This window comes from Dendronephthya gigantea, unplaced genomic scaffold, assembly GCF_004324835.1.
Source record: "Dendronephthya gigantea isolate DGI-Jeju-01 unplaced genomic scaffold, DenGig_1.0 000033F, whole genome shotgun sequence".
Lineage (NCBI taxonomy): Eukaryota > Metazoa > Cnidaria > Anthozoa > Malacalcyonacea > Nephtheidae > Dendronephthya > Dendronephthya gigantea.
Genome location: NW_021163043.1, coordinates 454,083 through 479,167, shown reverse-complemented (window position 1 = coordinate 479,167; position 25,085 = coordinate 454,083). Strand labels below are relative to the sequence as shown.

Here is a 25,085-nt window from a genome sequence, read left to right as displayed (position 1 = left end):
ATTTAAAACCAACCCCTTTCCTTAAATGGACTGAATTGCTTCCTGAATGAATTCAAAATATTGCTAAAATATTGGTTTATGGATTCCTTTTCGGCATTTTTCAATGACGCGGGCGAATTTCCGGGCTTTCTGATTGGCTAATCCTTCTCGCCTGGAATTCCGTGTTATTTGAGAGGTGAAGCAATTAAGTACTTATCCTTGTAATAAGGAATTCTAAATTACTTGGAAAATGCGGTCATCTTTAATACGTACCTTGCTCTTAGGAAATCTTCGGAAAATTAAGGAGCTTTCGGGTTCGCGCCGTAGAATTTTGAGAATGCATCTGAGGACGCTGTTGAAGCATTCCGCCAACGTAACTAACCGAAGCATTGTATACAAAAAGTTGTGAAATTTTTTACCTGGAAAAAGCTCAAATTACAAGAGAACATGGCTTCAGAGACCTTCGAGGTTTCGCTACACGGTGGCTCTCCTTGGGGATTTCGTTTGCAAGGGGGAAAGGAATTCAGGGCTCCTCTTTTAATCGCGAAAGTGAGTATGTTTATAGTTCGGGGTAAAGTGCTTGTCACCACCAAGCGCCATGTTTGGTGTGAATTTACTTTGCCTAAACGTTCCAAAGAACACACGCTGATTCATTTCAAATCTTCCCTGTTCTTTTACGATGCTGCTCGCGTGATCTAACTGCTATCTTGTAATATGAGACCTTTTGAAAGGCATTTTTAAACGCCGTCTAGACGACAATTTATATATATGTACTTTACTAACTATTTTTGTATATGCATTTCACGTCTTCGTCACACCGGCAATTTTTTCAAGAGAGACTTGAACCTTGGGCCATTTTATGTAGAACTTTTTAAACTATTGCCTACTTTTCTCTGATTTAAAGGGTCCGAAACCAAGGTTTAAAGATTTGATAAGCCCCTATATTCACATAAATTTGTAAATACCAAAGCGATTTGGAATGTGGTTTTAAACCAAACAAACATCTATTTCCTTCAATAAAATTGCGGTGAATCGATACGTTTTAGGGTAAGTTCTACTCAGAGTGTTTAAAGTTGAACGAATTTAAGGTCTTGCGGTTTATTCGATCAAATTTGACAATAATTATACAGCGCTTGCCTAAATAGCTTGAATATTAATGTCGAGTAACACACTTACACATAATTGCTTGGAATTTACGAGTATGAAACTATCAATATAGGCCAATGCGATTCATAACAAATTTCCTGATCGACAGAAATGTTTAGCGATATAAATATCCTGTAAAAACTTGGCAATCGCTCGAAACTAGAGTTCCTGTTAAATTCTTTATGGCCATTTATAAACTAACCGCAAAATGACATTAGTAAACATTTGAGATAGTTTAAAGTATTCGTATTTGCAATTCGTCAATGGCATACGATGTCAACAAGATTAATAAAGATAATTTCCTGTCATTTCACGATATTTTTGTGTCTAATTCTATAAAAATATCGCGTCTTACAAGCGCATTCGCCAATCAAAAGTTTGTTTGAAGCAAACTACTTATTGCGAAAATATTCCTTTATAAACACTGGATTACCGTCAAATATTTGCGCTTGTTGTGGTCTTTGGGGGGGAAATCGTTGTTTGCGGGGTAGTGTAATGTTGAATTCACAAATAGGGGGTATTATTTAGCCGATAAAAAGGCAGATTTTTGAGATTTTTCGAAATAATAATATGGAAGTATTGAAAGTCGACGTGAAATCGAATTATTCTAAAATTCAAAAAAGTAGCAATGATGTTGAATTGCTACATTGTTCGTAAATTTAATTGGCCGAGAAGAAACTACATGTAACTATTTACTGGAAAATTGTTTCGAGGTTCCCCTGGGAATATTTTCGCTTAATATGTCAGCATATGTCATTCTTTACCCCACAGTTAAACCTCTTGACCCATTGTTTATAGGGCACAAAATTTCTAAGTGTAGTAAACATGGATTAATGTATGGATCTCCGAGATGTGAACATTTTGTAAGCAAAAATTTTTTGATTCAATTGTTGCCAATATGAATTAAACAATATGGTGCTTTTTGAAGGATGTAACATACTACATAGAATCGCATATTGGTGCAGTTTATGTAAAAAAGCTCCACTTATTGTGAAAATAAGCTGTTGACATTTGATTGGTTGATTTGAATTCAACATGCAATCAGATGCTTGTCTGCAGTCAACTTTTATAGAATATGGGAAAACCATCTGGATTGTTCCACATTTGTTGAATAGTCTTGTGACTGCATGGATGGATCTCAATTTATGATGGATGGTTTTGGCAGTTTGACATGATCTTCCTGAAGTTTAAGCTAGAGTGTCACATTTATCAAGTATATGTCAAACATGAAAAAAACAGAGGACTTTTCAATTGAATTTTTTCACAGGGGTCAAAGATGCCTGTGTGCTAGTGTGGTATACATGTGTAATTTGATGTCAAATAATGCAAATATGTTCTTATCAACTTTGAGAAACATATGGCAAATTGTTCACTAAGGGCCTTCCTGTGAATATATTGACATAATCTCATATATCTGAAAGCATTGGGCCAGTATCTGAAAGCATTGGGCCAGCTGGTGTATGAAAAACAGTTGGATGTTGCAACAATGACATTGAAATTTATTCACAGTGATAAACATATGGTACTTATAATTTATCCCGTTCATAACTGTTTTTAATTGTGGAAATGTCTTATACTTCATGTAGGTAACAGCAGGCAGTAAGGCTGCAAAAAATGGGATAATTGTTGGAGATATACTGATCCGTATTAACAATGAACCCTGCGAGGATATGACGCACAGCAATGCATTGAACTGTGTAAAGAAATCTGGTAAAGATCTTATCCTGACCTTGGAAAGGTAACACCCAAACTTCATTTTTCTAATTGTGTATAAATTGTTAATATCTGAGCAAGTGCATATAAATTTTCCTCTCATGTGGAGAAATTGCTGATGCATGCACTAGCTTTTGCGAAAATTAAAATTACTCAAAAAAATTGGACATTCTTCCATTCAAGAATCATTGTGAGCAAGACCAATTAATCAAATTTCTTGAGAATTTTTTGGCTGAACCATGTGAAACATATTTTCTATGACTTCTAACTGGACCAAATAGGCATGCAAGTCCAGAGAGCTCAAGAAATGATTAAAGGATTTACCTGCAAAGTGACATTTAATCTCTTACATACCATCTCCCAGCTTCTCCAACACTTGCTGAAAGTTTCTGTCATCATAAAGTTTCTGCAGTCATTTGCATGATAGCCCTGGGTACATGGTTGCCTTTTGGTGTCTTCCGGTTACAGAAGACCGAATTGCCCAGCGGTTTATGGTATCTGTTTATGACCAAGGATTTAGGTACTTCCATTCCAATTAACATCCTTTTTTGAGATCTTTTCACACCTCGTATACAAGGTGTGAAACATTATCTCATAAGCTGGCCTACAATGATTGATAGATATTCAGCATTTTTCTAATACCATGGGACTACTAGTATACTAGCTTGTACATATTTTATAATGAAGAGTTGTTACTTGAGACTTAAACGAAATCCGTAAGCACCCATATCAGAAAATCAAAAGGCTTCCAATTTGATAAATATTCCGATGGTTAAGACAAGATGTAGGTTTAATAGGACTTTAATAGGATTAATGGGCTTATTAAGAATTTAAATCTGTAGGCAAAATGATGTTTTCTTGTTTTGAATAACAGTTCGTATATTGTACTCTTGTTATGCTCAAGATGTGTTTGTTTGATTCGGAAATCGTGCTGTAATGGTTAAGTTTATTGTAAGGACTTGTCATAGTGACAAGAAAACAATACATCGAATTCAATATCTCAGTGAAAAACGTTCAAACAAAACAAAGAAATACTGTTTGAATTCTTACTTTAAATTGTCGTGAAAAAACCTTTTGAAGGTCTGTTATCGTAAATCACTTTCTGTTGGGTTTTCTATCTGTTTTTCTTCGGTACATTTGGTTTCTATATCGTCTAAACTTCACTTTAAAAACTAACCGCGGGGAAGCCATTTTGCAAATGGCAAACATAGTATATTAGTTCCCGCCTTTTTTCCCGCCTTTATCAGTTAAAATCTATGCGGCATTAATCGGTTGTGAACATATTGTCATATATATTGAAAAAATATATATTAAAAATTGTTTAAAAGTTATAAGTTTCGGTTTACAATAGCAATTTTTATACAGAAAACTAGAAAATTTGAATTGAAGCTTAAAAACTAAAAAGATAAACATGTACGCACAACTAGTTCATAGGCATAGCATAAAAGCGACTGAAGTGACTGACGTATGCATAATATCATTTTATTGACAGCATGAGCTTTATCAAAATATATCACCGATTCTATGACTATATTGCCCAATTTGGAAAAGACGTAATAAAATTATTCGTCTTTTACACTCTTTTTACGCACTTTAAAAAAGAAATTAAAACTCAGTTAAAGGTTGAAAAATTTCCAGACTATTAAGTTCTGTAGTGGTAGGTTTTACGCTGAAACTCTGAAATATATTGTATGTTCCACCATTCTGAAACTGAATACTTGTCAGCAGTGCTGTGCGGCTCCTATTTATACATACACAACATTCTTTATCCCTCGTGGTGAATTTTCTGAGCTTAATGTGCGTCAAGTGTTTTGGCTACTTCGCTGTTGATAAATTGTGGGAGAGATTAAATGTCACTGTATAGTATTGAATTTTGACGTAGATCTTATCGTCCTTACGACGTATGTGATTTTACACAAGGTCAACGTCGATTGCACTTCTCATGAGGTATAAGCCAATAGGGATACTCTATTGAGCAAACCGAAACAATCACATCCACCAAGAGGAGTAGGCAAGCAAGGCAAACTGATATAATTTCATGCAACTCAAATTTGAGTCTGTGACAAAATGTGACAAAACGAAGTTTCTGAATTTCATTGGAAATTTTCCTTATAAACTTGTGAAAAATTCTTAGCTTGACAGATTAACGAGAGTTTGAGTGAAATATTGTTTATACCTACTCAATATCAAACTATATCAGACTTTTCCATACTCCTATCCTTGGAATATATTACACTCCACGCTTAAGAACAAAGATGGCGGATGGTTATACAAAATACCAATCCCTTTTTCAACAATTTTTGACTGCATGCATTTTGGTAAAATGTGAACACACCATGACATCTTTTAGCGGATTAAGCTAGTCAAGTCATTTCAATTGAATTACAAAACATTTAAAAGGGAATATGATATCTGTGTGACCTTAGGGCTATGCATATTATCCCATATTTGCTGAGTAAAACGTTTAAAAAATTTACGTTTAAATACTGTGTTACAACTCGGGCACTCTGTTTTCTTCAAACTGTAGGCCTTTTCTTCCAGAATTGCATTTCCAGCGTGTATTTTAACATATCCTTAAGTATATTAGGTCTTTTTCTTCCAAATCAGACCACGCAAATATAGAAAGTCGCAGATAGAGTCTGCATGGTTTTGACAGCTACTGTTATTTATCTGATTGTAACATAACACTCGAATATCGTATATCACCAATTGGCGTGTTTATGTCGGGCGTTCGAGTGCATGGCATAACTCGAAACTTCTACCCTGTGCGCAGTACAGACAGTCATAACAAATTGATTGTACAAATATCTATACCGTGGGATGTCTAAACAACAAGTTTTCACATCACAAGTTGTCGTCAGCGTTAACAGGTTCGATAAATTTACACGTTTTTATAGAGAAATATATTTGGGTCACGAAATATAACCTTTTTGTTTACCAAACCTGTGTTTAATCACGATTTTCTCGGCTAAAATTTTGTTTACAATGCAAGCTTCCTTCCTGGTCAATGCACGACTCTCGTATATCGCTGGGGTGTGTGTGTGGCGCTTTTGATAAAAGGTTTACGAGAAATTGTGTCTGTGAGCGCAATTTAATTAAACTGGTGTTTTAGTTCAATGCCGTGGTCATCTGTTGTTTGGCTAATCACTGGGAAGCGTAAAATACCTTTTAAACTTAATCTAGAACTGTGAATAGATTATAATCTACCATCATATTTTGCTCGCGTAGTGATGCTTTTGTTGAAAACGGTTTCAAGAAATGAATTATTCCAACAGTGGAATGAACTTTGATTTCTATATACGCACGAAGATTGAGATCTAACACCAAAAGAGCATCATCGAAATGAGTAAAACTGCAAAATTCGGTTTCGAAATGTTGTTAAACGCGAATAATATAGTCATGCAAAGTTGGCAACTTTCGTATATATTTGTATTGTGCACGGAAAAGATAAATATCAGCTCAAAAATAGTTATTTTTGCGCAGGTAATACATATATGAATGCATCAAAGTTTACGAACTTTTCAGGACAATGCCTTAAACATTTCACAACCTTTTACGAGGAAACATTGCATTTTAAGTTATTCTAAGATGCCCTTTTTAATGTGATGTTGGATTTGACTATTATTATTCTAGTTATATTTGCCTCGATCAAAATTTAGTATACTTTGACTAATAGGCTAAACATGAAAAGCGACCTTCGTGAGCCGAGCGCTCTCGAACGTGTATTCCTGGCCATCTGCCGTTGTGAATCCCTGTCGACACTTAAATATCGTTTACACCTAATTCAAACAGGAAGGTAAACAATATATCATCCGGGTATCGATATGATTTGTGGAGTTTGTGGTTTTTTATCTTGTTCTGATTCTTCGAAATTGCCTCATTTAATTCTCGTCGAATTGGCATAAAAACGGCCTTGAAATAGACAAAAACGTTTAGAAGTTTCGACCTGTGGGCCGTGACTAAAAAACTCAAACTCTCTGATCCTGACGAAGGCTCGTCATAGGCAGAAACGTAGAGACGTCTTCTTGTTTATTTTAAGCAGTTGTTATACCACATTTCATGAAAAGTTGTTTTGAAGACGCTGCCAGACGCTCCCTTAATTAAATTAGGTTCATCTAATGCAGTTGCCCTAAACTCGCTAAAGGTTATCTTTGAAAGTTGATGTAGAATCTTATAACCGCAAGAAATTCTGCTTAATGTTTTAACTCTTTTTATTTGACTTTAATTTCCGGGCAGGATCTTGAGTTTTCCCTCGGAAATCAACTGGACATTTTCCAAAACATGATGGCAACGTGCATATTTTTGTCTGGGTTAGATTGGAAAGCACTGCTAGCCTGATCGCCGGAGTGCTAACTGTTGCCATTAATACCAGCCTGACTAGTCTAGTACTTACTGCTTTGCAATGTTTTATTCATGCATGGAGTGTCTCTCTTTCAAACTTCCTCAATGTCAGTTGATCATTGCAGTTCTGCTAGTCTGACTGAGTGTTGACTGTTGCTACTAATACTAGCCTGACTAGTCTAGTACTTACTGCTTTGCAATGTTTTATTCAGTGTTTTACTTTCAACCTTCCTCAATGTCAATTGATTATTGCAGTTCTGCTAGTCTGACTGAGTGTTGACAGTTGACTGTTGCTACTAATACTAGCCTGACTAGTCTAATACTTACTGCTTTGCAATGTTTTATTCAGTGTTTGTCAATATCAACTTATATCATTACTTCTTAAATTTACAGGCGGCCATTCGATGCCAACGAGGCTTACTCGTACAAATCGTTACCGCGTGGCACTAAAATAACCAATGGAGATGTCTCGAATAATAACAACGTCAACGAATACAAGAGTGTCGAGGGCTATGCAACCCTTCCAAGATCCAAGCAAAGTAAGAACAACCCTGGTGTCGAGGCTGAGTTGAAACAGAGAAACGAGAGGCCTGACTCCCTGGATACCAGGTCTTCGTCAGGAGTCTCATCGAAATATACTGAAGAAGATGATGATTTACTGACAAGAGGTGAGAACTGACGTGTTTCTTCACTTCATTAACCGCACTTGAATACCATGCGTTTCTTCATAGTCCTCAGATTATCCATGCCTCTCTAGGAAGGACAGTTTACTGATACAGCTATGCAGTATATATAAAGAGATTATCCTTACTGAACCTCTAGGAAGAACAATTTAGAACTGATAGAGCTATCCAGTATAAATAAAGTTAGTTTAGTTTAGGTTTCCTCCTGTAGTAACACTGGATCAATAAGAGATGATGCTTACTGGACCTCTAGGAAGAACAGTTCAGAACTGATAGAGCTATCCAGTATGAATAAAGTTAGTTTAGTTTAGGTTTCCTCCTGTAGTAACACTGGATCAATAAGAGATGATGCTTACTGGACCTCTAGGAAGAACAGCTTAGAACTGATAGAGCTATCCAGTATAAATAAAGTTAGTTTAGTTTAGGTTTCCTCTTATAAACTCTGGATTCAACCGACCTTTTGATTCAATTGTCCTCAATTAATTTCTATTGTAGGTTATGGAGTGATGTCGCCATCAAATGAGGATTGGTCGCCAGATTTGATATCAGATGCGGTTCGGACACCTCAACCAATCAGACTGATCTCTATGAACGAGCCTGTTTCAATGCAATATTCAAACACAGGTACAGAATGGAATTACATTCATCACGTTTGTTCATAAACTGTTGATATTATCTGAAGCAAGCTTATATACATTCAAATATATAACAACCAATACACAACATCAATATACAGTGTGTCTCAAAAAAAACGCAACCACTTAAATATGCAAGAATATTAATATTGTTCGGGTTTGCAACATAGTTCAGCTAAAATGACTTTTGGCATTTTAAATAAAGGATTAAGAACCATTTTCAATTCCCAGAGGTGCTTATCTATTGCGTTTTAGAGCTGTATTAATGTTCTTGCATATTTAAGTGGTTGCGTTTTTTTTTGAAACACCTTGTATAACAACCAATATCAAAACACAATTATAGTCGTTACAAGATTTTAATACTTGATTTATTTCACATAGAAACACCACGCGTCAAGTCACCCACGACCATTCACGGTTTCACAGACAAACCCTCGCCCGTGGGTCGTGGAGCCAGAAGGTAAGGGGAGTGACAATCAAACCAGCACAAAAAAAATCGTCGACATTTTTATTCTGCCAACACTGTAACATTCTTCCTTCAATACTATTTTGGGACGAAAACTGTTAAAATTAAGATTTCTCAAACATAATTGGATGCGTTCGTTATCCAGTCGTAGTTTATATAGATCAGTAGTTGATAATTAGATGCGTTCGTTATCCAGTCGTAGTATATATAGATCAGTAGTTACACTGAGTTCATATTATCTTCGATTTCTTTTTTATTCCTTGACCATTTTTATTTTTTTACTGACAAGTCAATACATTCATGTAGTTACCCGATTTATTCTCCAATATTAAGTTGATTCATTTTGTCGTATATTCCTATCGACTCTTACACTGGAAACCCAGGAGTCTGTACGTCCAGTTTCATATTGCGGTCTGTAACACACGCATACTAATTTTAATATACCATCACAGAGTATAAAACTGGACGCAAATGTATCTGGACTACCTAGAGCGTCACCGTGGCTTTTATTTATTAACATTCGTTTACTAACATGCTTATACTAACCGCTTGTTCGTAGCTTATTTATCAAAACACATGGAATTGATTTCTTCAAATGATATTTTACAGAAATAATGATGAAGAAAATGCAGATTCCACAGATAATGACTTGTTAGTACTAGGACATTTTTATTTTTATGATTTTAAAGGAAATGGGCTTTATTTTTTTAATTTATTGTCTGAATGAATTTTTAAACCATATATAATAAGGAAATAGTGAGTTTTGTTTTCCCAAGAGTCTGAATGTTTCGAAGTCGGGGAAAGTATTAATAGTAATGATAGTTTCGCGGTCAATAAGAAGTCTTTATCTCCAAACAAGATCCACAATTCAACGTCTTTTGTGATTCGTTGCCAGGTTGACGTCTGGTTCTACGGCCAACGAAAATATCCCGGATGATGACGAATCAGGTAACCATAACAACTCTGCTAACTATAGCCCAGACTCCCACTCGCGGCCGGCGATCACGCACATGGTGAAACGGCGCGAAGGTGTGCCTATGCCGCTACCTGATGCTAGCGCGGATAATTGGCACAAATATCATTATGTTGATGATGAAAGGAAGAAAAAAGGTGATCTTGTTTTGTCCGTATTCCGTATCCGTGTCGCTGATATTCGTGCTGTAGGTATTCGTTTTCGTGTGGCCTAAAATTCGTGCTGTTGATGTTCGTTTTCGTGTTGCCTTAAAACGTGCTGTCGATGTTCGTTTTCGTGTTGATTAACATTCGTGCTGCTGATGTTCGTTTTCGTGCTGTCAGTCTTCGTTATCGTGTTGCGTAAAATTCATGATGATGGAGCAGTTCTCGTGCAGACACATCGTGTTATTCGCGTTTCCAATGCAAATATGAGCGTGTTTGTCTGGAAAGTTTTGTTACACCGTAACAACAATTGGTTTTACATGAAATGAATTAAGCACAAGAAGAATACTTGCCCCCTCCTCAGTTGGGTGTCTAGCGCCACCTCTGGGGGTGTTAACTCAAAGGTTGATGTATCTTTCTAAATTTCAATCATTCTGACACTCATTCCTACTGTTCGCTGAACTAATATTGTCCAGTTTCCATTTGGTCAGTGCTTGTCTCTATCGCGACAGTTGACGGATGTGAAAGAGTGTCACTATATCTCTGCGATCAGCGAAGAGTGATTTGCATACCGCACTGGCGTACAAGATAGACCTCTATAGATTATTTCACATCTGCCACACGTCACTGTAGCCATAATGGTAAAAGCCATATGCCATATGGAAGTTGCTAACGATCGTTTACCTCATCTAGCGGCCGAGCAACCATACAGGAGATATTCATATCACGGCTCGGTTTTACGAGACGACGAATCCAAATTAGCGGATACAACAGAACGTCCGGTAAGTACTCTACCAGAGTAGGGCCCCTCAGAGGGAAGGAGAGGGGAATTATTCCCCGTATAATATATATTATGTCCCGTATTCCAGCCTTTAAATAGGGAGACCTCCGAATTGTGAAAGTGCAAAAGAAGTGAGGGGGGGGGGAGGGTTGAACGGGAGAAGGCCCTTACTTCTTTTTATCTTCGCCCTTAACCACAAAATTTTTCTGAAAGGCCCGCTACGGATGCATCACATTTTAAGCGGGGGGAAATAGTTTTCTCATAAATGACTGGGACTTTTGCATGTTTTTAACAGCGTATTCAAGCCGGAAGTGGTTGGTATAAAGAACTGTTTAAAGAAATGCACACTGGGGCCGGAAGTGAGTATTGACTAACGCTAGTGACGAACTTGCATACGACTATACAAGGCGAATATTTCGGGAAGTAAATTGCGGAAACTGGAAGACTCCTACCACTGTACTGTGTTTTGTAGAGATAAACAACTCATCCCAGTCACAAGTAAATAACTACATTAGAAGATGTTATATAACGAATGCTCAATATTTTGTCATATAGATTCCACTGGCCTGTCCTCGTTGCTCGCGGGCGATGTTTCCCCGCCTCCCAAAAATGACGCCCGCGGTCTCTTCAAAAGCTATCGTGAGCGTGCTACCCCGGCCCAGGAAGCTGGACTCCGCGCGACCAAGGTGCAGGAAACCCAAGCGGATCCAACAAACTCCGGCCGATTCTCTCGTCCTGAGGCGAGCATTGAAACCAATAATTCGTACAGACATTCAATGTCTTCGTTTCCGTCATCAACCGAAGGTGTCAAAATGAGGTAACGAATCTTTGTCATAGATTTCCAGCATAAAAACAGAACGTGACATGCCTTATCCTACAATTTCCACAATCTTCATCATTGTAATCTCTTTATTACAAGACAAAACAGACCTTCAAATCGCTTCTAAAATGGAATATTACCTTGAACATTCCTTCAACGTTCCTTTTGAAATTTAAATTCGAGTTATATTGATTTTTTGGCAAAATCATAACAATTCGAGCAGTTCTTACTTGATTATAATATAAACATTTCGTGTTATCTTGAAAAGACAATGCACTTAGCACAATTAAACTTTCGTGAAATACAATTTATTGATTACCTATTTCTCGTTCTCTCAAACTGTTTCTGTATCTGTATATATAGAAACACAGGAAAAAATGTTTTCTATTTCTTTTATAATATAACTCAATAAAAAGATTTTATACAAATATTATAATTCGATTGAATAAATCGTTGTATAATATAACATTTATAGACTTATAGTTCTCGTTTTCCCACTGATTATTTCTCGTTCTCCCAAACTCCCACGCGTGTTTCTATAATTGTATAGAAACGCGGAAAATGTTTTCTATTTCTTAAATATTATAACACAAAATGTAAACCGCTTTCCTTTCCTTAAGTACCCAAAATAAACGTAGTAAAGTTGCGATCACTCAAAACATCTTTTTCTGTATAACAATTTCAACAAAGTATATGAAAATTCACAAATATTTTCATTACAGTTTTTCCCGCCAAAACTGAGCGGTCCGGGCTGAGGTTACTGACCTCTCGGGAACTAATCAAAATGCCCCGTTCTCTTGCACTTAAAGCAGTCGGTGACATAATGAATATATAAAGTATTTTGGCTCAAAGTTTAGCTAAAAAGCCCTTATTTCCTGGTTCACACGGGCTAACGGCACGGCATCTATGATATTTTCCGCATTAACCAATAACGCCCACAAATTGTCTAGAAAGGATTAACCCAACCTGTTATGGTGTTGAAATATACGTTTGAAAAACCGCTTGTTAGTTTTCACAAGACGGTAATACTCCTCGCTCGATATCCCGAAAGGACTGGAAGTGAAACAGCCCAGAATTGATCTCAATTTTACGTTTATTTTGGGTGCTTAAGGAAGGAAAAGCTGTTTACATTTTGTGATGTTATCTACATTGTATTTCTCGTAAGTTTAAACTGTGTTAAGTGGTACATTGTGTATTCAAGATAACACTAAATGTTTATAATGCTTAAGAGCTCGTATTGATGCATAAGTGTTCAAATTGTTAGGATTTTGTCAGTTTTATCCGCTTTTATCGTTCCTGTCCACTGTTGAAGCCCCTAAATCATTTTAAACACACGAAATTCATGATGTATACCAAATTCGAATGTACATTTCAAACCGGCTGTGCGTAAGTTTTTGTCTCGGCATTCAGGAACAGTATACAATAGCTATATAGGCTAGACTGACGTTATTTTCTGTGTGTTTTTTTTAAAGTGCTAATAGACTAAGTGTGTATAAAATGCTTGTAGTGTACAAGTATATTTCATGCCTTATTCATGAGATAAGGGAAAGTCAAATAAGGAATTTGACTATTCATTCAAATTACTTTTCAACAACTTCAAGTTCGAATTTTGTATCTTTGTTTGCCCGGAGCGCCGGTCGACGAAGGAAAAACAGAGATTAATCAACAGCTCGAAGTGATTTGGCCATTTGGTTTATGAAATGAACATTGCCGTCTCAGTTTCAAGTAGCCTCAGTTTCAAACGTGTTGATATTTGTTTCGTTGTTATAGGGAGAAGCCCACCACCCGAAACAACGTGCCATCTTGGTATAAAGAATTTCAAAAAGGCAAAGAAGTGTCTGAAAAAGAGATCACTGATGATCAAAAACAACCAAGAAATTACCAAGGACAAGGTTAGTTGAATCATTCGTATATAGCTTCTGTCAGTGTTGTTAAATGTCACATAAACAATGTGTATTTTAGCTATATAAGTCATTTTTATAACAGTTCCCCCTTGAGGGACACCTGCATCTATATATTCGCTGGTCTTTACTACATTGCTGCCCTGGGAAAAGTGTGATATTTCGGCAGGATTAACAATTTCAAGCACTCTTTTCGTGAGAAATTGAGACCGGACAACTTTAAAAAACTCTAAGAATATTCGTATTTGTCGAATTTAAATCCGTTGGAAAAACAGTTTTATAATGTTTGTTATGTTACATGATCCTATTAATTTAACGAGGTCTTCCCTTTTAAATCATTTTGCTCTTCACCGACTTCACATTAGCCTAATCAGTCTTTCAACAAATTCAAAGTCATATATCTTTGCAAGCAGAAAGATATTGACATTTCAACATCAACATCCTCTTTTGCAGAAAGCATGCAAATCAAAAATTTTTAACGGTAAACCTTCGTCAAAAGTTCGTCATAGCCAAGCCTCGCTTAATTGATGTGACGTATATATATATCAAACATTTTAACATTGCTATCATAACAGATATAAATTCGCAAAAATAACCATTTTGTCGACTTTTCAAGTTTCAACTATGTTTATAATATGGCGAGTTTGAAACTTATTAAGTGGCCCGCTAAACTCAGCAAGCTAATATCTCAGTAGCGCAGCCAGCCCGACGATTTGTTCCGCTATGCTAATATTTAATATTTCGGTGTTCATTGACTGTGAAAACAATAAGTTTACAATAAGTTTCTAAAGACATGAACAATTATCATAACTCGAAATTTACATAGCGACAAAATTGTCAGGCTGGCTACGCCACTGAATACACTCTTCAACGGCGTTCTGATTTTAAAAACGTGGTTCCCAGGATTAACTGATAGTCTGTAATAACAACATGATCCATCATATTTTAAAATCTTTGATTCAAACATGACCCCGAGCATCGCTTTCAACTGTCATCATCGTATTAAAGAAAGCCAAATTCCAGGCATTTTAAAAGCAAGCTTATCACAACAAAGAATTTGTTTTTCCTCATGCCAGAGTTTGTTGTCACACAGATGTGACTCATGTCTATATCTCATTTCCGCAAAGGCTTTGCATGCAGTCCAAATCGAGGTTCGCGAGTCTGTCTGTCAGGCTGTCAGCTAGGGGTTGAAATTTAAAATGGTGAGTTGTGTTGACAGGATTTTTCTAATCATGTTCACAGAACCATTCTCAGTATAAAACATACTGCATGTTCCTAGCAATCTGGATCTTCAGTTAGACGGATGACTTGTCTGTACATGTAAAAATTGAAGCAAGTGATCCCGGCTATAGGCAAGGTGAAAACTGTATATATAATGAAAGACTAATCAGGTTAAGCCTTTGATGCATGTGATAGGCTTTTTACCTCGCCTAGCGGGGATAACGCGCTCCATGTAAACTGGGCCTTAGTTCAGATTACCTGCACAAAGTCATCACCATGCAGTGTAGCTATACCTTATACCATGCAGAGTATATAGGTTGCGTGTATACCAGCTAATGAGCCATATTGCTCATACCTACCAGCATATACCCGCTCACATTTATAGCAGAAAAAATATATCTAATTGATATTTACCAGCATATTGGTCACATTAATCGGCATATATAGTTCACTTTACTAGCATATACTGTATCAGCATATAGTTTATATTTCCATGCAGCGATATAGTTACACATGCACTTATACCAGCAAATATTGATCACGTACCAGTATTATATATAGTTCATATTTATCAGCATTTATGCATGGTAACGTTAACCAGAGTTTATAACCGATTGGTCTTTCTGGTCATATACCTTCTTGGTCATATTTATATACGATGGTCAATGTGACCGGCATACGCTGGTATATATATATTTACCATAATACAGTGGTCACCTCCATCAGAATCAGTGGTTTCATATTTACCAGCATATATTGTAAGTCAAGTCTATAATCTCTTATAATATATTAGTCATATCTACCAGCATATATTGTAGGTCAAGTCTATAATCTCTTATAATATATTAGTCATATCTACCAGCATATATTGTAGGTCAAGTCTATAATCTCATATAATATATTAGTCATATCTACCAGCATATATTGTAAGTCAAGTCTATAATCTCTTATAATATATTAGTCATATCTACCAGCATATATTGTAGGTCAAGTCTATAATCTTTTATAATATATTAGTCATATCTACCAGCATATATTGTAGGTCAAGTCTATAATCTCATATAGTATATTGGTCATATCCACCAGCATATATTGTAGGTTAAGTCTATAATCTCTTATAATATATTAGTCATATCTACCAGCATATATTGTAGGTCAAGTCTATATTCTCTTATAATATATTGGTCATATCTACCAGCATATATTGGTCGCATTTGTCAGCATATAAATATAGTGCACATTCACCAACGTGTCATATATACGTCGACGCTAAAAGTACAATTTCCACTTTCCACGACACGATACCCACGACAATGTAAGTTGGTATGAATAAAAGTTTAATTCAGATAATTTATCATGATGTAAGCGCATACCAGAGTGCCGTAAACAGAGTTCTAGGTAGAGTGTCAGCCCGAGTTATATAATATCAAATTACAGCAACATGCATACAACTTTTTCTCCATACAACACCAAAGCACCACTATAAACTTTGGCGGCTAGTTTATACAATCAAGGAATTAACTGAAGATTATCTACAAGCGTAAGTCAATGCGATACGATATTTTGTCTGTTTATTTAGTAATTCTTTGATCAGCCAGGAGGAACCTTACACCACGACATAGTTTGTAGGTTATTGGAGTTCATTTCGCAAGTAAAATCAAGCTATTGTGATACCATTCGCTTGCAAAATAATTTCATTCGCTTTAAAACGACCAATCTATTCTGTGCAACTGTTGCAGTTTTCGATCTAAGTCGCTTAAAAATGGATTTTAATTTATTTATTTTACAGACCAACGCAGTCGAATTATCATATCATGTCTCTTTGCAAATGAGCTCGTTGCAAACAACATTAAAAAAACAACATAGCTGTAGAGCAGATGATAGTCTATCCCTTTTCTATTTCTTTTCGTATTGTAGTTTTTCCTTTTAGAATTACAGATTGAAAGCGATAGGCTCCTATTTTTACACTTTACGCAATAGGTCTACACAATATATAATTCTCAACACAATTTTGCATTAATCTTCCAAGAAGACAGCTAGGCTTTGGGCCTTTGGTGCTTTAATGCCCGTGCTGACAACTTCACGACCTAAAAACCTCATTCACTAACGCATGCTGTTATCACCCAGAGACTCCCTGCGTCAAAGCGTTATTTCGCACCGAGGTCTAAGTATAATTAATCCCCCGAATTCGTGCATATATATTCACTAACATATCCTCGAGGACTGTATTATGTATAATGTCATAATATTGAGCACCCTTTCTCCTTTATTGACGAGTCGTTTCCGACTCTGCCTTTAACAAACAAAACCTTTTTTGACCGCGGAAAATTTGCATGCATAAAGTGATGTACTTTTATAGTAAAGTCGTCGAGACGAAGGGAAGTTAGAAAGAGTGTATGTAATTCTTTTGAATCCGGCTTTGCGATTACGAGTCGCTCTTGAACGGCCGATTAGTTTGACGAATTTGTGTGTTCATTGCCACAAAAAGTTGCAAGATATTAATCGTATCATTGAGGTATGTTTCATTTGTAAATTTTAATGATATTCGCTTGAGATTTGATAAGAGCTCACTTGATGCTTTCTGGGCTAATTTAACATCATAAATGCTGTGTTTAAGGGTATAATTCGAGTCGATGAAGTCGCTAAGAGTGTAATTTGAAATACCTGTTTTTATCTCGTTAGATAATCGAAATTTTGAAGTAGTTCGTACCAAAATATGTAAATATACAAACGAAATTCGCGTTGCTACGTTAAAGGTCGAGGATGTGGGATTACCCCCGGATATATTGTCTACCGGGTAAACGTTCCTATAGGGGTATTGACCCCGCGCACAAGTTTCGTGTTTCGGCGCGGCGTGACGTCGTAATGTCAATATGGGGCTATATTTATCAAATTTCACAGCGCGTGCATGCGATAAATAATGGCTGCCATCAATTCCTGTACGCAAGTCTTCTTGCCCGATATGATGATTTTAATCAGACCTATCAAGCTTTTGACTTGAACGTAGATGATTAGCTTGCTGTAGTGACAGCTAAAATTTAATCTTAGGTACAGAGTTGGAACCATGTTAGAAGTTAGAACTATGTTGGAACTATTTTAGTTACAGAGTTGGAACGCAATACCTCGCAACCAAACCGCAGAGAAGTTGCTTATTTATTGAGAAAAGTTCGCAAACGGATAAACTGTAAAAGTTTTAAAATATCTGTTCTAAACTTAAGCGTATATACATTGATGGACGCCATTATCTATAATACCCTGATATAGGCGTGTTCTGTAAAGCTCTGTCATCCAACAAAATATTGCCGTTGCGGTTTTTGAGTTAAAAAAGATCACGTTTTAAAAAGTTTTTCGGCGGTATTTTGTGCCCAGAAATGTACAAGCTTACTATATCGTCGGTTTTAAGGCCCGTTTACACTTGCAATTTTTGCTGCGATTTCATGTGCGATTTTCTTCGTTTGATAGATGTGAACGAGTGAATTAGTTACTGAAGTTCAAATAAGAGCTCTTATATTCAGAACATTCGTAACTAATTACTCGTTCACATCTATCGAAAGGAGAAAATCACACATTAAATCGCAGCAAAAATCGCAAGTGTAAACGAGACTTTACGAAAACCATTTGTCTGTCGCCAGGAGTGCGTGGTTTAAATACCTCCGTACTGCAAGACCTCGCCTTTAATTAGTTTGTAACAGCGTGAGTCCTAAGGTCATTATCCGATATCTTGCCAGCCATTCGACTGTTTAACATATTTTCCTGCTATTCTGCTGTGCTGGCTTGCCTATAACGTCGAAGGCATACCATGTTTAACTCCGAATAATATCTCAAAAGTTGGGCGGTTGGCAGTACCTTATATCGTAACGAAAATGGATTTCAATGTTTACGTAAAAGTCGGTATGTAGCAGTATTTGGGACGAGTTCGTTGCCTGTTGCAATGTAGCGATTGTGTAGCATTATTTAACAATATACAATGCATTGTTCTGCTAAATATCCTCAATCTGTTGTCAAATTTGTGCTGTGCTATCGCTGAATTTGCTGTGAAATTCCATCGGTAGTCGGTAGGCTAGCGTCATGTTTGGGTCAAATACATTGCAAGTATAATCTGATATGGTATTCGGTTGCGTTTTAGACGTGCAGTCGATGGCATTCAAAACGCATGAATTAATTGTGAATTGCACCGGGATTTTAGACCTAAATCCCTTAGTAGTGTATGGTTTTAAAACCGGTAAATGTGTACTTGTATAAATAAGCAAAGATTTCCCCGTAAAGTAGTGTACACGATTGGGGGAAGTGACAGAATTTGAACTTCGCCTTTCGCTTTGCAAATATGTCGACACTCAGGACACACAAAGTGATTAGGCGCTTATCATATATTATTATTATACGTTTCATTGTTAAGACATAATTCTTTAACATTGTTGCGTGGTCTATACGGGAAAATAGACATGCTGATTTCGTTTATAACCTCTATTGTGTAGTTCGGTGTAATATTAAATGTGGCATCAGCGTTTTTGTGAATTGTTGATGTGCCAAAAGTTCGATTACGGCTATATCCCGCCGTTGATTACTTAGTTTCTCAACCGTACAAAGCCCTGTTTATTCACTTGCGAGTTTATATGTGATTTTCTCTCTCTGAAAGATGTGAAAAAGTTGATAAGTTACGGATGTTTAAATCGGGCCACTTTTTATTCAGAACATTCGTAACTTTCCGCTCGTTTCCATCAATTGAAAGAAGAAAATCGCGCCAAATTCGTAGCTAAAATCGGCGTCAAAATATGGCACCACTGATATCGATAACAATTAATAGAATATACTTCAACAACACCACTTAATCCGGTTATCTTTTATACAAAAGGAAACTTTAATGCAACTTAAATAATCACAATTGATTGTATATCGTTACTGTGTTGCTTTCCTACAGTCGGCCATTTTTTGACGACAATTTTGTCTTACAATTTTTTTCTCTTAGCTCCAGGCTCGACTCGTCCTCCCGGCGATATCGGACCGGAGTATCCAGTGGTACGAAGTTATTCCCTGGGTACAAGACCCGCCTCGGGTCCCGTCGTGCACCGCGAGCCTCCGAAGCGAATGCATACACATAACTATCAGCAAAAAGCGAACGTGACGAACCCCACGAACCGCGAGACAATGACCACGCGCAGAGCCGGGCCACCGGTACAAAAGGAACCGGAAAAGCCGTCCGCGAGCAATTTTTACGAGGATCACATGAAGAAAAGACAGTTTGTAAGTGTTTAATACAGTGATCTTAAATAAGACCGAAACGCTCATTCCGTGGGGAGTTTGAAGCCAAGATGGCGGACACTGAAGCCTTTCTTGTAGGTATGATACAGGCCTCCGGTGCGAAAATTTCGTAGGTATAATGGTGGCAATTATGATTTTTCTTTGAAATTTCCGCGCCAGAGGCCTGGATCATACCTACAAGAAAGGCTTCATGATCCGCCATCTTGGCTTCACTCATTAATGAGGGAAAGTCAGAGAGTGAGCGTTCCAGTCTTATTTGAGTTCACTGGTTTAATATGGTTAGGTACCGATGACCTCTAATACAACTGGAACAATCACTGGTGATAAACATGCCTGCATTTTTGCCGGAAGCCAAAATATTTTTTTGATTTTTTGTCTGGCGTACTTGACCCCAACGTTGGCTCTGTATCAAACTGAAGCTTTAAATAATTGCTTTCCGGTGTGAAATCGCAATTTGGCTGGTCTTAATGCATCACATTCTCTTGCAGAGTCCACATCCGGAAAGAAGGGCATCGTACGAGCCCGTGGATTATATCAAACAGTTTGAAGAAGAGGAGGAGAAGATACGCGAAGATGAGAGACGAGCGAAGGAAGATCTGGAAAGAAAATTACGCGAGGAAGAGAAAGCTAAAGAGGTAAACGAATTTTTGGTTATCTTTAGAAGATGTTGGTGGGTGAGTGGAATGTTTGTGTGTGAGAATAGCGCCATGGAAATTCTGTCGGTTGGAAAAAAAATTATAGGTGACCCCTTCCCCATAAAAACTGACCCATTTTTCTCTCCTTTGTCTGTCACCCCTGACTTACTTTTATTGGACACCGATTTCCCCCCTCCTTTCTGTTCTTCACCACCCCCCTCATCCCGTTGTATATCGTTGCAATTTGGGAGGCTCCGCTTTCAATCTTCCGGAATCCAGGTGCGGTCGTTCAATTGCTTCAACGTCCACCAAAATTCTGTTTTGCCAGGAAGCTGAACAGAGAAGACGCGAGGCTGAACGAATGAAAAAAGAAGAAATGGAGGCGAAGAAGAATCCGAAACACGCCAGAGCATTGTATAACTTTAGTCCTCAGTCATCCAAGTAAGAATTTTGGTTCACCCATGTGAGCGACTTAAGGAATTGCCGACGAATCTCACAGCCATCACTGACGTCATTATTATTCCCACACTCAAGTGCCGTGCTCTGATATTAGCTCTTTTTGACTCTTTACAGAGAAATTGGTTTCAGGAAAGGTGACATCGTGTTATTCTATCGACCTATTGATACCAACTGGTGCGAAGGAGAAGCTCAAGGACAGATTGGACTTTACCCAATATCTTATGTTGAGGTAAGTCTTTGGATCATTCTAAATCACTCTTCCGAAATTCAGTGTTACTACAGAAGGAAACCTAAACTAAACTAACTTTATTTATACTAGATAGCTCTATCAGTTCTAAACTGTTCTTCCTAGAGGTCCAGTGAGGATCATCTCTTATTGATCCAGTGTTACTACAGGAGGAAACCCGAACTAAACTAACTTTATTTACACTGGGTAGTTCTATTATAACTCGAAATCTCAGACTAGCTATGTCCATATTTTAGATCATAGAGGAAAGCGCCAACCAATTAGAAGGCGAAGGAAAGGTGAAATATAATTTCAAAGCAGAATCTCCAAGAGAACTGAATCTGCAAAAGGTTTGTTGAATCAAATGCCAGTGAGCACAACGCACGTAATACATGTGTTCCTTACCTCGAGATGTAGGACAGCCTTTCATACTTTAAAACGACTTCTTTAAAGGGTGATATTGTTGGAATCATAAGACAGATCGACAACAATTGGTTCGAAGGGGTGAAAGATGAGAAAATTGGAATATTCCCCGTCTCATATATTGAGGTATATATAAAACCTTTGTGAGAAGGACTGCCCTGCGACGTAAGTTGTAGAAGAAAAATCGCGTTCCTTTTTGGCCAACTGCTCGCAATGCTAATTAGCCAACCGTCAGCATTCTTGATTAGCTTACAGTTCTCATTCCTGATTGGCTAACTGTTCGCATTCCTTATTGCCCAACAGTTCTCATTCCTTATTGGCCTACTGTACTCATTCCTGATTAGTCAACTGTTCGCATTCCTGATTGGCCAACAGTTCTCATTCCTTATTGACCAACTGTTCTCATTCTTGATTAGCCAACTGTTTGCATTCCTGATTGGCCAACTGTTCTCATCAGTTCACGATTGGCCTAGCTACTGTTTCTAATTTTTGGCATACTGTTTCTAATCCGTTTCTAATTTTTATGTCTTATTTTAGGTACTCAAAGAACCTGAAAATAGTCAAGAAGGTGTGTTTTTTGTGGACTCTGTCAGGATTTGTTACACGATCCAATTTACTTCTGACGTATGGAATGTTGCATGTTATTGATAAAGTAGTCCCGCATGGCCTTTAGTTGATTTGCAGTCCAAATACATTGCATGTCAACGGATTATAAAGGATCCATCAGAAGTGAATTGGATCTGACAAAATGAGATCATGTGAATGGACCTTTACCGTAACAGGCATTGGGTGATTATACGGCAATGTATCCCAATATACGGTAATGTATCCCAATATGCGGCAATGTATCCCAATATACGGCAATTTATTTTCAGGTTCTCCAAAACGAGTTCAAGAAGAGGTTATAGCGAAACAAAATGGTCTTCCTGAAGTTGAGAGCGCTGTGGACGGATTCCCAGAACCAATCTCCCTGGAACCTGATATTAACAGCCTTGATGGTGAAAAGTAAGAGCAAATATGACAGTTGTCTGATTTCTCCTCAGTCACGAAAATTGCTTCCAGTTTGACACTAGTATTGGATCAATAAGAGATGACACTTACTGATAGCGCTATCCAGTATAAATGGAGTTAATTTAGTTAACATTTCCTCCCGTAGTAACACTGGATGAATAAGAGATGATGCTTAATAGACCTCTAGAGAGAACAGTTTAGAACTGATAGAGCTATCCAGTATAAATAAAGTTAGTTTAGTTTAGGTTTCCTCCTGTAGTAACACTGGATCAATAAGAGATGATCCTTACTGGACCTCTAGGAAGAACAGTTTAGAACTGATAGAGCTATCCAGTATAAATAAAGTTAGTTTAGTTTAGGTTTCCTCCTGTTGTAACACTGGATCAATATGAGATGATCCTTACTGGTTTTTACTGTATGCTGTGTGCGGTATGGCAACAGCAAAGTGCATAGATATAGCTTCTAATTACAAATTTTATTCATGAAATTCTTATATTGCATTTCCTGAGTAGAATTCACACATACTATCAGATTACCCCCTACTTCACTGGGTTACCCTCATGAACCACACTGACCCCCTCATCTCTGGGTATTTCAGATTCACAGTCGTGTTCACATATGCCCCTCAGAACGAGGACGAACTGGAGTTACAAGAAGGGGATATCGTAAAAGTTGTCGAGAAATGCGATGACGGTTGGTTCGTAGGGATTTCGGAAAGAACCGGCGAGTTCGGAACATTCCCGGGAAATTACGTGAAACTATTATAATGAACAGTCTCAAGATATGAAAAGAACACACAAAGAAAATGCTTTAAAGAAACGCGCGCAAAAGTTGAAAGGTGAGGTAGCAAAATACGAAACACGTTATTCGTTTGAAACTAATTAGCCGACATAGCTGTGAAGATACGGAAAGGTATGATATCTTTGGAAGAAACCGACTAGACTTTCTTGATGGATGGGAAAACATGTGGACAAACAATAGCAGAAATGGTGGTCGACTGTTCGCGATAATTTGAAAGATGGCGATTTTTTAATCAGAATTACTTTCGAATTAAAGTCGGGTACGATGGTAATGGTAAGATTTCTGATATTTCACATCGATTAAGTGAAGATTGGCTACTTTTTAAGAACCTTTGTGTCTTCGAGGTGTAGTTTTGTATTAAAAATACGACGTTTACTTTCTGCATCTTTCTGCTTGCAAAGAATTGCGCCTGTATTGATAAAAATACGATGACAGAAAAGTAATAAACCTGGTTAGAAAGACGTCAGTCTTCGCTAAATTGATGTGACATCAGAAACATTTTAAAATTGTTTCCTTGACTTATTTTAATTCGCAAAAAATATTTTCAAATCGACATGCCGCCATCTTTAGTATAGCGGATTGTCGACACTTTTGATAGGAATGAAGGAACTAAAATATAAGCCTTTTCCAAAAAAAACAACAGGTCAGAGTGCCTTGTGGGTTTGTTTGGAAGAAAAAAAAACATATCAGCGTCAAATGTTTGAAAGATCAGGGGTGGCTGAAAAGTGAAATATCCAATTTTCACTAAACATTTTATTCAAATGAGTTTTGACATATTTTCTTGTACCTCCAAATATGTTATTTGCTCAAATAGGACTGGAACGCTCACTCTCTGACTTTCCCTCATTAATAAGTGAAGCCAAGATGGCGGATCATGAAGCCTTTCTTGTAGGTATGATCCAGGCCTCTGGCGCGGAAATTTCAAAGGAAAAATCATAATTGTTGCCATTTTACCTGCGAAATTTCTGCGTGGAGGCCTGGATCATACCTACAAGAAAGGCTTCATGGCTGTCCGCCATCTTGGCTTCAAACTTCCGACAGAGTGAGCGTTCCAGTCTTATTTGAGTTCACTGGCTGGACTTGACCCAGGACTTTGGGAATTGGCTAATTACCACTGACCCGAGAACTACTGGATTATGCATCTGCTATGAGCAATTTTACATTTTAAAATGAGATGTTGATAGCTTTATTTTTCAAATCACAAAATATACATTTTTTGTAAATAATCGAGCAGGTTTCAAACTTTACCTCGGAATATTCTGACTTCAAAATTACCTTCGCCTCAAAAGGATGCGCGATCCAGTATTTTAAAGATCAGTGTTTGTCATCCACGTTGACTTTTAATCACATTTTGGATTCTCTATAAGGAATACCCCGTGACCATATTAACGGGGATTTAAGGGACCTATAGAAACCTATAGGGGAAAGGTGGGATTAGCTAGGCACTGTTGATTTTTGTCAATGCAAAA

General features: G+C 37.3%; 1 protein-coding gene across 6 annotated transcripts; it reads left to right on the top strand.

Moving 5' to 3' along the window:
- Positions 1 to 337: 337 nt before the first annotated feature.
- LOC114525144 (vinexin-like) lies at positions 338 to 23,793 on the top strand. 6 transcript variants are annotated; one of them, XM_028546365.1, is made up of 20 exons: positions 338 to 528; positions 2,712 to 2,863; positions 7,573 to 7,847; positions 8,358 to 8,486; positions 8,879 to 8,957; positions 9,573 to 9,614; positions 9,859 to 9,911; positions 10,773 to 10,861; positions 11,156 to 11,219; positions 11,416 to 11,677; positions 13,451 to 13,572; positions 19,769 to 20,043; positions 20,550 to 20,696; positions 21,025 to 21,137; positions 21,270 to 21,384; positions 21,639 to 21,731; positions 21,835 to 21,930; positions 22,342 to 22,372; positions 22,680 to 22,809; positions 23,414 to 23,793. In XM_028546365.1, the coding sequence occupies exons 1-20, from the start codon at positions 427 to 429 to the stop codon at positions 23,580 to 23,582; spliced, it is 2,538 nt and encodes an 845-aa protein (XP_028402166.1). In that variant the 5' UTR covers positions 338 to 426; the 3' UTR covers positions 23,583 to 23,793. The 6 variants fall into 6 exon arrangements, with proteins under 6 accessions (XP_028402166.1, XP_028402163.1, XP_028402162.1 ...); XM_028546362.1 differs by having other exon boundaries at positions 9,859 to 10,073; positions 13,451 to 13,566; XM_028546361.1 differs by having other exon boundaries at positions 9,859 to 10,073.
- Positions 23,794 to 25,085: the final 1,292 nt, after the last annotated feature.